The sequence below is a fragment of the Pipistrellus hanaki genome, assembly GCF_964339955.1.
Source record: "Pipistrellus hanaki genome assembly, chromosome: 16".
Classification (NCBI taxonomy): domain Eukaryota; kingdom Metazoa; phylum Chordata; class Mammalia; order Chiroptera; family Vespertilionidae; genus Pipistrellus; species Pipistrellus hanaki.
The window spans coordinates 6,843,544-6,861,660 of NC_140518.1; the positions used below are offsets into that span (position 1 = coordinate 6,843,544).

The 18,117-nt window shown below is 41.4% G+C and overlaps 3 protein-coding genes across 3 annotated transcripts; all 3 read left to right on the forward strand.

The window, feature by feature from the left end:
* Positions 1-3,267: 3,267 nt before the first annotated feature.
* Positions 3,268-3,720, forward strand: LOC311611496 (uncharacterized protein; the record flags this gene model as incomplete). Its single annotated transcript, XM_084863745.1, has 1 exon — positions 3,268-3,720. One exon carries the CDS (start codon positions 3,268-3,270, stop codon positions 3,718-3,720), a length of 453 nt encoding a protein of 150 aa, XP_084719871.1.
* A 2,072-nt stretch (positions 3,721-5,792) lies between these two features.
* Positions 5,793-6,203, forward strand: LOC311611498 (uncharacterized protein; the record flags this gene model as incomplete). Its single annotated transcript, XM_084863747.1, has 1 exon — positions 5,793-6,203. The coding sequence occupies one exon, from the start codon at positions 5,793-5,795 to the stop codon at positions 6,201-6,203; it is 411 nt and encodes a 136-aa protein (XP_084719873.1).
* Positions 6,204-15,577: 9,374 nt separating this feature from the next.
* KRTAP3-1 (keratin associated protein 3-1) lies at positions 15,578-15,874 on the forward strand (the record flags this gene model as incomplete). The annotated part of the gene is made up of 1 exon (XM_084863752.1): positions 15,578-15,874. One exon carries the CDS (start codon positions 15,578-15,580, stop codon positions 15,872-15,874), a length of 297 nt encoding a protein of 98 aa, XP_084719878.1.
* Between the last annotated feature and the right edge of the window lie 2,243 nt (positions 15,875-18,117).

Here is an 18,117-nt window from a genome sequence, read left to right on the forward strand (position 1 = left end):
AAATATGCTTTTAATTAGATGGAGATTTTTACTCCAAAAACTTCTCTTCCCTAGTTTCTAAACTGAAGGTGAGGATAACAAAGATTTTGCTCTATTTTTTAGAAGCAACATATTGCATACTGGCTTAAAACGTACGCTTAACAGAAATACATATGCATTATACATATACATGCATTTATATATAATACATATCTAAAATGAATTTAAACACAAGTATCGCAGAATATTTCACAAATTTTGGGGAAAGTATCATGGTTAATTCAAGGTTTCTTGGGATTAGAACTGGATGAGACTGAAGGTATTCTTTTTTTTTTTTTAAGAATATTACCTTGGCCCTGACTGGATGGTTCAGTTGGTTGGAATGTCATCCTGTACACCAAAAGGTTTCAAGTTCGATTCTCAATCAGGGCACATTACGTAGGTTGCAGGTTCAATTGCCCATCAGGCTGCATACAGAGACACAAAATGATGTTTCTCTTTCTCTCCCTCTCCCTTCCCCCCTAAAATCAATAAACATAACTTGGGTGAGGATTAATATATATATATTGATATATATATTGATATATATATTGATATTGATATATATATATATATTACTTTGGTTAAAATTCCAATGCTTTATTCATCAATAGGTTAATAAACATCAAGTAATTAGAAAGCATGGATAAAGGATAACATGTAAGCAAAGAACCACTTTCTCTGACGCAGCACCTAGAAATCTAATCAAATCCAGAAAACACTCCCTGAACACCAGAACAGAAAGGAAGATGAGAAAAATAAATAAATAAGTAAGTAAGTAAGTAAATAAATAAATAAATAGACAAGTGACTTTAGTAGGAGGCAAATTCGGATGTTTATCATTATCATACACTCCTCATCATTCATTCCCTCTTTAATTCAGCAAGTGCATACTGAACATTGACACTCAGATAGTGCAGAAGTTACTATGGAGGAAATCAAGGTAAACCAGACATGGAAAGATCATGTCCTTAAGGGACCAATGATCTGGTGGAGCAATAGCACAATTTTCGCCCTGGAGGTGTCTGAGAGAGCATCTCATCTCACAGATGAACAAACCAATGCTCAGAGGGATTATGTGACTTTTCTGAGGTTCAGTTACTTAACGGTAGAACCAGTTTGAGAAGCCTCTTTGGTTGAATTAATTTAATTCTCAGTTAAAAGCTCAGTTCCCTACATCATATGGCCACTTCTAATCTCCTAACTCTGGACTTGTTTAAAGTTACTTTCAGCTTAAAATTCTATGATTTTTTAAAATTCAAAAGCACAAACTAAAAACAATTGAGATTTTATCAGTAGGGGATGACTGAAGAGAGTGCAGTGTGATCATACTCAGGAATACCACATAGCTATTTAAAAGAAACTGTAATGGTATGATAGGATAGGCCAACAAATTGGATAATCTAGATGAAGTGTGTATTTCCTATCAAAATGAATCATGAAGATACATAAATCTGAACAGAGCTATAGCTAAGAAGGAGATTGAATGAGTAATAAACAACATCCGAAAAGAGAAAATCCCAGTATCAGTTGGCTTTACTAATGAATTCTAACAAACACTTAAAGAAAATGAAAGGAGAAACACTTCCAAACTCATTCTATGAAGCCAGCATTTCCTTGATACCAAAGTCAGACAGACACTATAAGAAAAGAAAATTACAGATCAATATCCCTGATTAATATTGATGCAATATCTCTTGACAGACAACTATCAAACAGAATTCAAAAGCACATTAAAGGATATACACTATGACCAAGTAAATTTTCAACATATGAAAATCACTCAATCCAATACATCACATAGCAGAATGAAGGCGGGGGGTGGGGGTGGGGGGGGAACACATGCTTTATCTCAATAGGTGCAGAGAAAACATTTGATGAAACTTAACAGTCTTTCGTGACTTAAAAAAAAACAAACACACATACTCAAGAAACTAAGAATAGAAGGAAACTATCTCTTCATAATAAAAGTCATATACAAAAAGCCCACACTATAAAATCTGACACATTAAAAAGGAAATTCTGACATATTCTACAACATGGATGACTCTTGAGAGCATTATGCTAAGTGATAAAAGCCAGACACAAAACAGACAAATATTGGATGATCCTACTTGTATGAGATACCAAGAGTGGTCAAATTCACCAAGGCAAAGAGTAGAATGGTGGTTGTCAAGGGTTTGGGGAGGAGAGGAGAAAGTTGTTCAATGGATATGGAATTTCTGTTTTGCAAGATAAAACGAATTCACAATGTGAATTTACTTAACACTAGGTGAGCTGCACTCTTAAAAATGGTTAAAATGATAAATTATATGTGTATTTTACAATTAAGTTGTTTAAAAATAAGTAGTATAGGAGACCCCAACTACTGAATTAGATCTATGTGCATAGATGCTGCTTCATGTTTACAAAAACGGGAAGAAAGTATTGGAGAACAAGAACCGAACTTAATATTGGTTATCATCTGGAACACTACTTTTGGAAGGGATGTGTGTATTTTGGGAAGGGGAGGGGGATATTAACTTTTGGTACTGCCTGACTTGTTAAAATGTGTTCTTTACCGACATATATTCTTAATTTAGTACAGTCAGAAAACAATCCACAAGCTGAAGTCATTAGGGTCTCAATTGGGAATATGTACATTAATGATGAAGGCAAATGCCCGCTAGAGCTCTGAGGATCCTGTAACTTGCCCCCCTCTGATCACAGAAAGGCATACTTCTTTTGGATATTGATGAACCAAGTGAGTGCTCAAGTCTTGATGACACTAAGGTCATTGAAGTCTAGACAACGTGTTTATGAATCAGGATCCTAACTGAGTGACCGCCTACAAAGAAAATGTTCAGTCCAGATAGACTCTGCTTGAAGGTTATCAAAGGACAGATTGGACAAAGCAAGCTAGGCAGTGGTTGGCTCAAGTTTGGTCCTTGATGTGACTAACATACAGAGGAGCTGCCATGATTGCCTTCCACAATGAGTCTTCACTTGCCCCACAGGGCAAAGAAGAAACATAATGAGACTTAATTGAGCAATGACCAAAGCAGCCTATTAAAATGCTATTTATAACTTTCTAAACAACTCAGGTATTAGCCAATCAGAGACTGACTTTGCAAATAGTTTCAAGGAAAGATGCTAAATGTGAGGAAAATGGGTGCCTCTGGGACTATATAAAAGGCCAGGTGTAGAAGGTGCAGCCAAAACTCAGAAACTTCTCTAAACAACACACCTCTCAACCCAACTCCTGACACCATGGCCTGCTGTCAAACCAGCTTCTGTGGATTTCCCAGCTGCTCCTGTGGGACCTGTGGTCCCAGCTGCTGCCAGCCAACCTGCTGCCAGACCAGCTGCTGCCAGCCAACCTGCTGCCAGACCAGCTGCTGCCAGCCAACCTGCTGCCAGACCAGCTGCTGCCAGCCAACCTGCTGCCAAACCAGCTGCTGTGGCACCGGCTGTGGCACCAGCTGTGGCACTGGCTGTGGCCAGGATTGTGGCTGTGGAGGTGTGAGCTGCCGCACCAGGTGGTGCCGCCCTGACTGCCGCGTGGAGGACACCTGCCTGCCCCCCTGCTGCGTGGTGAGCTGCACCCCCCCAACCTGCTGCCAGCTGCACCATGCCCAGGCCGCCTGCTGCCGCCCGTCCTACTGTGGACAGTCCTGCTGCCGCCCAGCCTGCTGCTGCTACTGCTGTGAGCCCACCTGCTAAAAGGAAGGCTGCTGAGTACTTAAGAATAAAAGGAGCAACTCGGGAAAACTGCCTTGATCTCTGAAGAAGTGTTCGACTTTACTTGGATGCTATGTATCGCGATGTTTCTAAGCCGCTTAGAAATGACAAGTCCTAGGCCCCTCTTGAGTGTGCTGAATTCGCCCATTGAAAACGTGTATTTATCAGTGTCAGATCAATGACAGCTCTGTCCTCCTCCCTATTTCATGATCCCCACTCATTTTCAGACCTTCTTTCTTCTTCAATACCCCCTTAATTTAAAATAAAATGTTTAATTGTGTAAGCAAACTGAGTCATTTTCTTCCATCATTTAGCTTGTCCACCTTCAGCTGAAATTCAAGAGAAGTGGATTTGCACTTTGATAATAATCCTAAGGCATAAACATAAAGTCTAAACCAGAAAAATACAATAATATGCTTCCACCCATCAGTTAATGAGATGTTCCATGCATTAAATAATACTTTCAGTTATTAAAAAATGTACATGCTCCAAATCTATTAAGATTAAATCTAAATGAATAAGGCCACTTTTAGCTAAAATGTTCAAGTCGATCAAAGCAATGGGATTTCAACCTAGATGTACTTCTATGACTTTTAATCTCTTTCCCTTTAATCTACTAGATGTTCTCCTTCATGCATGCCTAATATTTAAAGAAACTGTGGTACCAACTAAGTAGATTTGAAAGTATCTACCAGATACTATCAGACACTATTTTCCAAGAGCATTAGGTTTTAATTCCTATGCCTTTCCCTAATATATTCTTCCCACTGACCCCCAAATTGATTTCTAAGCTTCAACTCCCAACAATGACCTCCTTATATTGTAAGTATGTATAAGGTGCACCATTGGTCTAAATGAAATAGAATAAACAACTATGTAGATACCCATTGAGGTGCACCATCACCATTTGTCAGACACATGTATTAGAAAAATAAAACAACTATATATTTTGCACTTTGCAATCCAATTTGAAAGATGTTCTCTTGAGGAGTTAGCACAAATCTTGACCCAAAATACCTTTTACCAATTAACTTTTAAGTATTTGAGTGCAGCATACAAAATACAGCATGGCAAAATATCACTTTAAAACATCTTTCCCAAGTTATTTACAAGCTCCCAGCACTTACCTCTACCATTTAATTAGTAGCAGAATAAAGTAAATGGCAGTGTATTCTTCGAAATGTCATAACTCCAAGATGCTTTTCCTGAGCCTTGGTTCAACTATTAAATGCAGGAAAAAATTGTCAGCATTTCCTTGTCTCTTTTGACAATAACAAAGACTCCTTCATGGGAGGTACTAAGCTTGCAAGTTCTATTCAATCACTGTTAAGTGGTACAGGCATCCATGAATCATGCCTTTTGCTCCTCCCATTCAAAATCATATTCAATAAATACTGAAGTACCACCAGTAGGTAAGCACTGCCAGATACTTTTATATATACTATGTCATTTGGTTCACACGAAAAGATTTTTGGCCTGAAACACAAATAGTATTTGCACATTTCAAGTTGGTAAAAATAAAAGGAACTATAATGGGAATCAGACTTGATGTTGGAGTAAATTACTTGGAAACTAAATTATGCATGGCAGAAGACATGCTTTCAACTCAGTGGTTGTTCTGATGTCCTAAATTCAAGAGAATTTAGTCTATAAATCCAGAGGGGGGGGGGGAATAATAGTTGTTTTTTTTTTAAAGGAGCACAATTATCCTTAGCCCTAGAACAGTGTCATGTGGAAAAAACACCTCTATAAAGCACGTGTGTTGACATGGACAAAAATAGGAGGACTCTGAAAACCACAAACCTATTCCAAAGAGCAGAAGACCGATCCGAGGAGTCCAAATAAACTATAAAACAAAGTAATTTCTAAACTGCTGCTCATAATGTGTCATAAGCATTTACATGTAAGCCAATCAGAGGCCCACTAAGGAGCAAATTTAAACAAAAACAAGGAAGATATGTTAAGAACTGTCTAAATACCAGCTGGTCAGAATATATAAAAGGCTCAACACAGCAGTCACCACCAAACCTCCAAGCACCCCAACTCCTGACACCATGGCCTGCTGTCAAACCAGCTTCTGTGGATTTCCCAGCTGCTCCTGTGGGACCTGTGGCCCCAGCTGCTGCCAGCCAACCTGCTGCCAGACCAGCTGCTGCCAGCCAACCTGCTGCCAGACCAGCTGCTGTCAGCCAACCTGCTGCCAGACCAGCTGCTGTGGCACCAGCTGTGGCACTGGCTGTGGCCAGGATTGTGGCTGTGGAGGTGTGAGCTGCCGCACCAGGTGGTGCCGCCCTGACTGCCGCGTGGAGGACACCTGCCTGCCCCCCTGCTGCGTGGTGAGCTGCACCCCCCCAACCTGCTGCCAGCTTCACCATGCCCAGGCCGCCTGCTGCCGCCCGTCCTACTGTGGACAGTCCTGCTGCCGCCCAGCCTGCTGCTGCTACTGCTGTGAGCCCACCTGCTAAGAAGCCAACTTGGTGATGTTTAACTGCCCAGGACACAGTAGCTGAATAATGTATCTCCTCAACAACAAACCTCAACAAGTTCTTAGACTTCTACTTGGGTTTCTGTTATGGGGGCTATCAAGCCCATGAGTTATATCAGATTCCACTCTACAAGGAATACCTTGACTCTCCACTGCGGACACAGAAGTGCTGTGAGCCACCTGTTGATCATCAAATTGCTTTGCATCTACTATTCCTGATTTTCCCGCAGGGTTGAAAATTGCTGCCATATTGTGGATTTTATCCTTGAGAGCTGTCCACAGGTCTATTTTTCCCCTGCTTTGTGATCTATTTTTAGCTTCTATTTACCTAGATTTTTTTTTTTCAACAGTAAAGGCACCAAAGGATAGCCAAGCGACATTCCTCAGATGTCACCAGAGAATGGAAGCTCTTCGCCCAACGTTGAGCTTCTAAGAAGTAGACCAGTCTTTCCCATATTTCAACCTATGATTGCACCCCTTGTGGGGGGATCATAATGATCTTTCCTGTTGGCTATTTTAATTATACCTGTGATGCAGTGTCTTCTGTCATTTCTTAATAAATGTTATATACTAGGCAAAGAAATCATGGTCAGTGTCTCCACTTGTATATAACTGCTTATAGTTCAAGAATGTCCACTTGTAAGAAATACACTTGTTTCTTTTTAAAAAGAGACTGAAGCCATAGGTAGTATATTCATTCAATAAAAATTTATGGACCACCACTTTCAAAGAAGTGTTTATGGAAATCAGAAAGATGAAAAATTCTTACCCTTGAAGACCTTACTATCCAGAAAAAAGAAAAAAAGAAAAAAAAAGAACGTGTGAAAATAGGTCTGCAGATCAATTCCTCAATCTGTGAACATATAATTGAAATAATCATGCTTGACAATTGGTAGAATCCCCACATCAGCACTCTGGCTTAAGGAATAAAGCTCATATGGTAGAAAGGGCCAAGTAGAAACTCCTGGAAGGTCTCCTTGTTACTTGAGTAGTAAACTAAAAATGATACTATATTCATGGGGAAACTTGGAAAATGAGCACCGCGATCAGACTTGAATAAAGCCAGGGTGGTGATATCTAGCATCTCCCCACTTACAAAAGTGTTTGTCCTATGGAAAGAGTAGACAAATCTTAGGAAAATAACAGAATAATTATTTATTAATTATTCTTTATTGTTAGCCCTATGGAAAGAGAAGGCAAATCTTAAAGAATAATAGAATAATTATTTATTATGTAACAAGAACTACTTATTATTACTTATTGTTTGTCCTATGGAAAGAGTAGGCAAATCTTAGAGAATAACAGCATAATGATTTATTAGTATTCACAGAATACCTACAACATGAAAGCAACCCCATCGGCCAATGATGGATAAAGAAAATTTAGGTAGTGACCCCAATTGAAGCTGATGTTCCAGATGGAGTATCTTTAATGAAACGAAGCAATGCAGCCCCAGGCCCCTGGTATGCATCTTTTGAATGAACAATACCTTTTTCCCCGTGTCAGTTCACAAGGACAATCAGAAGCAATATGCTTTTACCTGGTATGACTAACAGTAACTTTCTGCGTGTTGCCTTGGGGCTATGTCAGCGCTCCTCCTCATAATATACTCAGGATATATCCTAATCATCCTGACATTCCACACAGCATCATATCAGTCCACTACATTGGTGACATCGTGCTAATTGTTTCTGATGAGCAGGAAGTAGCAAGTACTTCCCATGTCTTAATAAAACATACTACAACCCCAGTGAAGTTTCTTGGAGTCAAATGGTCTAGAACGGCGGTCGGCAAACTTCGGCTGGTGAGCCACATGCGGCTCGCAAGCCGCGCTTTGCGCTCTGTTGACTAATGAGTTTGCTGACCACTGGTCTGGGACATGTTGAGGCTTCACTTCCAACGTGAACGCAATACTGCTGCACCCGTGAACTATCTTCAGTTAGAAAACACGGCTTTGGGTGGGCTTTTTTGGATTTGAAGTCAACATATACTAATTTAACCACTTACTGATAACCTGAAAAAGCCAATACCACTGTGAACTCAGACCTCTCAAGAAAAGACTTAAATCACGTCCAGCAGTAAAGAACCCCATTCGGCTGAAGGTAAAGAAAACATGAAATGGGTAGTGGAAGAAGAGAGTTTAGTATTAATTATAGCACTGTAACCAATTAGAAAAAAAATTATAGAAACTGTGTATATTTTTCTCCTGGTTATTTCCCTCTCTTTTTTCCTTCCCTTGTTTAATGTCATATGCTGTACCACAGCTAAGTAAACTTCATGTAGACCTAATTTCATTTAATACTTACATCAGTCATGTGAAATAGATATTTTTGTCAATGAGTAAATTAAGACTAAAGAAGGTTCAATGAATTAAAATCAGGGTCTCAAAGAGATATCAGCACTCCTGTGTTCATCGCAACATTATTCACAATTCTCAAGACATGAAATCAACCAAAATATCCATCAACAGATTAATAAAAAAACAGAATTACACACAGTGCAATATTAGTCAACATTAAGAAAGAAGGAAATCATGCCACTTGTAGCAACATGGATGAACCTAGAGGACATTATGCTAAGTTAAATAAGCCAGACTCGGAAGAGTAAATACTACACCATCCCATTATATACGGAATCTGAAAGAGTCAAACATAGAAGCAGAAAGTAGAAGTGGTTACCAGGGGCTTGCCAGTGGGGAAAATGGGGAGGTGATAGTCAAAGGCTGCAAAGTTTTAGTTATGCAAGGTAAGTCTTGGGGATCTACTGTACATCCTACCCTGTTTTCCCGAAAATAAGACAGTGTCTTATATTAATTTTTTCTCCCAAAGTTGCGCTAGGTCTTATTTTCAGGGGATGTCTTATCTTTCCATGCGCTAGGTCTTATTTTCGGAGGATGTCTTATTTTCGGGGAAACACAGTAGTGTCTAAGATTAACAATACTGTACTGTATGCTTCAATATTCGCTAAAAGGGTAGGTATTAAGTGTCCTTGTCACCAAAAAGAGGGCAGGGAGAAAATTTGGAAGTGACAGGTATTTTTATGGCATTGATTGTGGTGATGGTTTCATGCATGTGTACTTATCCCCAAACTCATCAAATTATATACATTAAACATATGCAACTTTTTTTTAATCTCAATCATATCTCAATCGAGAGTTTTTATTAAGTAAATACTAGACCGATAAGTGAAGTTAAATAGTTTGCTTATAGTCACACAGCTCATAAGTAAAAACTAACATATGATTCCAACTCTGACTCCCAAACGCATGAAGAAACAATGAAATTAAGGGACTGAAAGGAAAGAACAGTGTGGGCAGGTTCAGCTTAAGGGTTTCAGAATAAGTTCTTCTTGATGCCAGGTGTGAAGTTGATATCGCACAGCTCCATACCCGCCCTCCATACTTGGCTTTGTGATGCCTCCATGATGCTCTGCATACCATGTGAGAGCTTTGCCAGCTGCACCATGTCCGGCTCTGCCACTAGAGGGGGACAGAGGGAAACGACAAAGCTGGAGGAGGAAGGAGGGACTTGTTTCTTCTTATTTGTTTCCTTTTGTTTAATCGGGGCTTCCTGAACCCCTGGGGGTCCCAGGATGACCACCCCAGTAACACCTCTTCATACAGCAGATCCAGGTATGGGGATAAGTCCATACATTACCAAAAAACCACCTGCTGCCAGGTCTCCCTGGCTTTCCACAGCAACACCTAAAGTTAGCGTGCTGTTTTCTCAACACTCATCATTGTGCCTGCCTCAGTCACAGCAGCATCAGCCAGCCAGTTCTCTGGAGGACGCCTGAGGTTCAGCCCCGCAGGGCAATCTCCCAGCTAAACTCCTACATTTTAATTCCTCCCCTCCTCCCTTTAAAGAAACTCTCGCTCTTAGGGCTTCCTGAATTTCCTACATTTATATCTCAGGGTTTTCTTTTTCTTCCTTTTAGTTAGTTACCTTGTGAACAGCCTAGTTTAAAAGTCTTCGTATAAAATTCACTCCATTCAATAATGGGTGTGGCTCTTGTCTCAGGACGGGCCCCTCACTATTAAACTCTTACTGCCTTTTAAAATTCAGATTATTTCATGAGCCGTTGTTCAGACTTTTCACTCCCTCCCTTAATCACAGCTGCTGATTACCAAGGGGGGAAATCAGTCTCTGAGCTTTGGAGGTGGCAGCCAAAGCATGACACCACTTTAGGCCTGATAGAACCGGCTGGGAACTGGAAACACTGCTCAGCACCATTGAGTTTGGTACTTAGAAAGTTCCTTTTCTATTAAAAACCTTCCATGTAAAATGCGTTGTTCCAGCAAAATCTGACAGCAGATGGTGTGTTTGTTTGTTTGTTTGTTTGTTAACTACTAACTTATCCCCCAAACCATAACTCTGACTTAAGAAACCTGCTTGCCATCATGATTATTCATATTTATTGAGCATCTACTTTCTCAACCAGGCTCATTTAAATGAACGCATATATTTATACCTTATTTAACTGGGTATAAGTCTCTGCGACTACCTGCATATTCTATAGCTTACAATAAATAATACTTGAGGTTTAAAGTGGAAGCGTAAGATTCCCAAGAGAAAGAGGCAACACATCCAGCCAGCAGAAGCCAGGCTAAGCTCACATGTGCCCCGGGAGTTTACATGCTGAGACCTGCCCTGGCATACGGAAATGGGAACATATGTGTCCAAGTGACGCAGCACCCAAGGGTCACCCCTTTGGGTCACATATACTTACAAAACTATAGCCAATGTCAGCTGTCCTCAAGGGGCAAAACAGCATTACTTTTATTTGAAAGAAATCCAATTTGAGAGTAGTTGTCAGTGCCGGCTCATGAACTATCCCCACATACTGGGGGGAAATGTCCTGATGTAAAAGGCCCCCAAAGTCTGCCGTTCTACCTAAACCGGGAGTCCTCTGCCCGCCCCCTCAGCCAGGGGGACTTCCCGCAATGAAAGGATTGATGTCGATGGCTGATATTAGACTCTCTTTCTCCCCGTGTGTGTATCATAAAGGAGTTCACCAGAAATGTAAAAGATGGTGCAATTCAGGAAATAAAAACCAAGAGTGTTTACTTACAGGCATGTTTATTAGGATGACAAATTGAAAAGGTCCCTATGTCCTGCTTGTGTGAGGGGATGAAGCGCTTAGGAAACTGAGTGCCTTGCCGTGTGTAACCTCCCAACACTGACATGCCTGATGATGTGGGAGGGGCCGTCATGGGAGACTGTCCTGACAGCATCCCGAAATCCACCGAGCTGCTGGGAGATGGATGCTGGTAAGTCACACAGAGGATCACAACACACTGTGACTAACACCCATAAAAGCAACCTTTGATCTCAGCCAGGAACTTACAGTAAGTACATTTTTATGGGTGCACTGGAGCGTCACAGACCTTCAGCCCAGCTCCCTCTCATGGGCTTCTGGCTGCTCACTCTGCAGGCCCCACACCAAACCCATGAACTCATCGTCAGTCCCTTCCCTGCTACCCTAGATGGCAGCTTTGGGGCTTAGGTCCCCTCACTCATGAGAAAATCTGAAACCTAAGTATGGTCCTTGGCCATTCTCTTGATCAGCATTACCATCTCTATTTACAAAAATGCCCCCTACACTCTCCCACCTCTTACCCATTCACCAACCGCTGGCTCCCCGTTCATCCTCTCACCTGAACCACTTACTTGTTATGCCTGTTTCCATTCCGCAGTTCCTTTTCCATGGAATTAACTCACATCTTACCACTCCCTGCCATAAATCACCTAGTGGGTTCTCAATGCCCTTAAAATAAAAGCTGAATTCTGCGGAACTGCCTACACATCCGTACCTGTCCTAGCACCTGCCCACCTCCTTGACCTCATCCTCCTATCGCACTCCTTCCCTTTCACATGTTCCAGCCACCTGGCAAAGACTGTCCTTCACCACCGAGCCGAAGCAGACATGCTCCCTGAGGGGCACTACGCTCACTTTACTCTTTTGGTACTTGTCACTGTCTGAGTTCTTATTCATTCATTTGATTTTTTTTTTTTTTTTGTCTCAACCACTAGAATGAGCACCTTGACAACAAGGACCTTAACTGACCTATTTATTTCTATACTAGAGGCCCAGTGCATGGAATTCATGCACAGGCTGGGAGGGAGGAGGGTCCCTCAGCCCAGCCTGCACCCTCTCCAATCCGGGACCCCTCGGGGAATGTCTGACTGCCTCTCACAATCCAGGACCACTGGCTCCTAACGCTTGCCTGCCTACCTGCCTGCCCGATTTCCCCTACCTACCTCTGCCTGCCTGACCACCCCTAACCACCTCTGCCTGCCTGCCTGATCGTTCCTAACTGCTTCCCTGCTGGCCTGATCATCTCTAACTGCCTCTGCCTTGCCGTGCACTTGGGAAGCAGGATTCCCTCCTCTGGCCGGTCGCAGGCACCTGGGACCCAGGATTCCCTCCTCCGGCAAGCCGCAGGCACCCAGGACCAGGGCCAGCCATAGCCACAGAGGAGCATGGGCAGGTAGCTTCCCTGGGCCACAGTTGCAGGTGCTGGTGCCCAGGACCATGGGGCGGGCGGCTTGTCCCTCTCCAGGGCAGCAGCCTGGCTGGTCACCATTCCTCTCTCACAAGCTCATTTGTACCTGGCTGGTCCCCATTCCTATGTCCCCAGTATTGAGTGCCTAAGCCATTATGGTGTGAGGGCATGATGGCCATTTGCATATTAGCTTTTTATTATATAGGATGCTTAGCACCAAGCATGTTGCTAGACATTTTACTTAATGAATTAATAAATGGAGGGAGGAGGAGAATGAACACAATTTACAATTATATAAAATTTAATTCCACAAAAATACTGAGTTTTATTAGTAAGTATGAGGTACTATTGTTAGATGAGCCATCATTCACTAACTGTGTGATTTTAAATCATTATTTAATGTCATTACTCTCAGTTTCACTATCTAGGAGGTGGGTATAAGAATATTCTTTATCTTATAAGGTTGTAAGAAAAAAAGGTGTGCATAAAATACTTAGCACTATGCCTGGTACATGGTACACATTCAATACTGCTAGCTATTAGTGGAGGATAAGATCAGGAGTTATATTAAAAACAAGAAGAATAATTTTTTGTGGAAACTTATATGCCATCCAGATAGCAGTCACCAGAAAACTGAATGATGTGATGAGGATCCCAGATATGCCCCTCTGCTCTCTTCCCACCCAATCATGAGCTCTAAGAAAGAAACCATTCCCTCCTCATTACTCCCATGGAATACCCACACAGCTTCCCAAACACTGCCCTGCCTTCAAATTATCTCCCTTCTACAGAAAGGTACTTAGGTTAAGAAAATAGGCTCTAAAATCAACTCCTCCTATGGTCTCAAGATTTCAATAAGCCAGTCCACCCCTCTCAGCAATCTTACACACAACTAATCTTGAGGCTCATCCTCACTCTAGTCAGAACTCTGCCCCAGCATGAGAGGGAAGACACACAGGGGCTTAGACCGTGGAATCAGCTTTGCTTCAAATGCCAGCTCCATCCCTCACTCACTCCTTACTTAGCCTCTCTGTGCCTGGGTTCCTCACCTGTGAAATGGCAAAGGCAGTAACACTGCGTACATCGTAAGGCTGTGGTGAGAAATGTGTAATATACATAAAGCACTCAGCACAAAACCTAATGCTTAGTAAGTGATGATAATGATGACAATGATGATGATGGGCCTCCATTCAAAAACTAGTCATCTTTCTAAAATACAAATCCAATCATGTCCCATACGCATTCAAAACCCTTCCAGTAATGCTCACTAGCAATAGGATGTATTTCAAGGTCATGAGTGTGGGATATTATACAGTCAAACTTCTTCCCACCGTGGCACTAACCCACCTTTCCAATGCTGTCTCTCACCATTCTCCTCCGACACCTCCCAAACGGAGACCCAGAATCTGTGCCTTCGCCAGCCAATACTTCCGCCATCCCAGGAATATACCAGAGCAGTTTTACTGGCTTCAGCACCCACACACATTTTCTTTTCATGAAGTTCTCCCCAAATCTCTCAGGCAGTGACCCCAGCTCTAAATTCCCACTCCTTACCCAGAAAACCTGAATGCACCACCTTGTGCTGTCATTGGCAGCTCACTCCTCTGTGTTTTCTTCTCTGCAACTTCCTCAAAGACAAAAACCTATTTGCTTCCTTTTTGCATGCTGTCTGACTTACAGCAGGTACCGAACCAACAAGTGTCCGGTTGAACAAAGAGATACCTATTGAAGAAAAAGCTAATTTCCAGCAGAAATTATTCTAGTTAGAAAATGACTAAAATGAAAGCAGTTTTCAGGTTAAACATCCTTTGCATCCAGCATCTTGCTGATTTGCATGCCCTTTGATTTCTGGCTCCTCTATATTGAGCAATTTTAAATTATTTTTCAAAGCCTGGACCATTTCATCTGAAGATGGGTCAGAAAAGATATACATTTTTAAGACTTTCAAATTAACACACACCTAAAATTTTACCAATTACTATTTTTCCTACTTTAAAGTAATTCTAAAACATCACACTGTTTTATGTCTTTAAAATTAAGTAATTGAATTTATTTATTTGTTAATCCTCACATGAGAATATTTTTCCATTGATTTTTAGAGAGAGTGGAAGAGAGGGGGTAAACGGAGAAGCATCGATGTGAGAGAAATACATTGATTGGTTGCCTCCTAAAGGAGCCAGGACCAGGGGCTGGGCTGGGGAGGAGTCTACAATCACAGTACGTGCCCTTGACTGAAATAAAATCCAGGAACCCTTTGGTTCACAGACCTCCGCTCTATCCAATGAGCCAAACAGGCTAAAATAATAATTATTTTATTATTAAGGTCATAGTGGTTTAGATGTAATTTGGGAATCTCCCAAGAGTATTCCACTGAACACTAACCTATAAAGCTGATCTATGAAAACTAAAATACAAAAATGAATAAATCTACAAATAAATAAAGACTAAATCTACAAACCTTATCACTTTTAAGCCACAAAGCCAAAAGTATCACATAGTTGCTGGCAGAAAAGCAATCAAAAAGCCTACTTCTCTCTTCCTGTGAAAGAAGACAAAAGACATGGGGGTGAGCATGCCAGGCCGTCATTAACAGATATGCAATGATTAGAAGACCATCACTTGGTGCCTTTGAACACTGAAAGGACATGCTGGTGCCATGACAAATAAACACTTAAGTAATTAGACGGTTTTTATGGAAATAGCTAGAAGGTGAAACATGGGGAAGAAAACCTTGCTAATAGGGCGACGCCCAGGGAGGTGGGTATATAAGCGCCAGAGCAGAAGAGAGAAGCACCCAGACACTAAGAGACTTCTCTCCTCAACCCAACAAAAACCCCCATCTTCACGCCATGGCCTGCTGTGCTCCCTGCTGCTGCAGCGTCCCCACCGGCCCCGCCACCACCATCTGCTCCTCTGACAAGTGCTGCCGCTGCGGAGTCTGCCTGCCCAGCACCTGCCCGCATGACATCAGCCTCCTTCAGCCCACCTGCTGTGACAACTGCCCCCCACCCTGCTGCGAGCCTGACACCTACGTGCCAACTTGCTGGCTGCTCAACTCCTGCCACCCGACTCCCGGCCTGTACGGGATCAACGTGACCACCTGCGTCCAGCCCTGCTGTGAGAGCCCCTGCGAGCCCTGCTGCTAGGCCGCCAGGGCTTTGACAGGTTCCGGGATGTGCTGCTCAGCGTCCCACACATCACCCAGCCTTCAGCACGCCGCTACCTACGGCGGGCCAACTCCATACTGTTCCCTGGGCCGTGTGTTCGTGAATTAGTCCAACTTCTTGGTTCTTTCCTCCTCTGGGGAGACTTGGCGGCCTTTGTTCTCTCTTTTAGGCTACTTTACTGATCTTTGAGAAATAACCATGTTGACTACTCATTAATAAACTTCATTCTGGCTTAGCAAATGTGGCCTTGTGATTATTGATTCCACGTTCCCTCTCAGAGAAAGCAGAATGCCTTCCTAAACCTGAACAGCAGGTCATCCTACTACCCAAGATTCCCGCCCCCCAGCAGAATGAGAGCTTTCAGGATGGAATCATTGAAAATTAGATATTGGCTCTTTGTAGTAGGTTAAAAAGTAAAAACTTCTGTAGAATCTTCTTATACAATAAGTACTTTTTAAGATAACCTCTGCATCAAGCACTATGCTAGAGTCTAGAGATTATGTTTTTTAAATATTTTATTTTAATTTCTATAACCCCTAAAAGTGATTTTTCTTTCTTCCTTAACTAACTAAACAAACAACTCACTTTGCTAGTATGTAGACATAATTTTAATTCCTTTAGTCAGAGTCATCACTGAAATTCCAAGTTCAAAATGCTATGCAATTTTGGGATATATATATATATATATGTGTGTGTATGTATATGTATATGTATATGTATATGTATATGTATATGTATATGTATATATATCTCCCATATATATACATATTATATATACAAATGTAGATATATATATTCATTTCCTTATATATGTTGTCTTCTATGAATATTAGCGTTTATAGAATATTCCTTATTTCCTGAAATTAGGCTTGGCTTCCATTAGTCATAACTATATTTATAAACTTACTAGTGCAAATGACATATAATACTAAAAACATCAGACTAGTGCAGTATTCTCTATACATCAGAAATAGCCTCACAATCATGGGAGTGAAAACATACATTTCCTCCTACAACAAACTTTTACAATGAACAGTAATTCATCTCCTTGTTGTCCTGGAAAAATCAAAGAGCAGGAAGGCTTGTGCAGGAAGTATACAGAATGCAGCCTAGTTGTATATTTTTCTTGGATTTGCCTTGGGACCTTGAGACATTCGCTTCTCTCTCAGCCTCTGCTTCCTCGTCATTGCAGCAGAAATAATACTCTCTTCTCTGCTTACGTCCTAGGGCTATTGTGAGGGTCAAATGACCCAAAGCGTACACAGTAGCAAACCAGACACAGGGGGAGGCTCCACCATTACTGCCACACACTGGTTCCCAGCCTTATCACCAAAAGACATCTATTTATTTATTTATTTATTTATTTATTTATTTATTTATTTATTTTCTTTCTTTCTTTTTTTTTCAGTTAATCCTCACCCGAGAATATTTTTCCATTGATATTTTTCTTTTTCTTTCCAGAGAGTGGAAAGAGAGAGAAAGACAGAAAGAAATATCCATGTAAGAGAAACACATCAATTGGTAGCCTCCTGCATGAGCCCTGACTAGGGCCTGGGTAGGAGAGGAGCCTACCACTATGGTACATGCCCTTGACCAGAATCAAACCCTGGACCTTTTGATCCACAGGCCAACGCTCTATCCACTGGGCCAAACCGGCTAGGGCCATCCTTTTATTTCTTTAAAAATGTTTTCTTTTCCCAAATGGCTTTTAAAAATATTAATTTAATAATCTTTTTCATTTTTGTTCATAAATACATTTATAAGTATCAGTGAGAGTATTAGGATTAATAGAACTATTATTACTGTGCCAAGTTACCATTTTTTTTTTTTTTCAGTCCAAAGCAAAGAAGTTTGATGTTATATATCTTTGTGAGAGATAAATACTTAGGCTTCATTTTTAATACTGAAAATAACTCTAAGTGTCCTGGGACTGCCATTGTGGACCTTCAGGCATTCAAGGCTAGTTAAAGAGCCCACCTGCAAACCAGGAGAAGGGTGAACTAGTCTTGGCTCTGCCTCAGCTGTCTCTATAAGTCACTTGAACTCTTTGGGTCTCAGGTCTTAAACCAGTAAAATGGGTTGGTTGACCAGATTCTCTCTACAGTCACTTTAGTTTTAACATTCTATGGTTCTAGATTATCCAGAGCATTTTAAGTAACAAGTACCCCACACCATTAACCAACCCCATCCCACCTTATTAATTGTACTGCTTTCATTCGAAA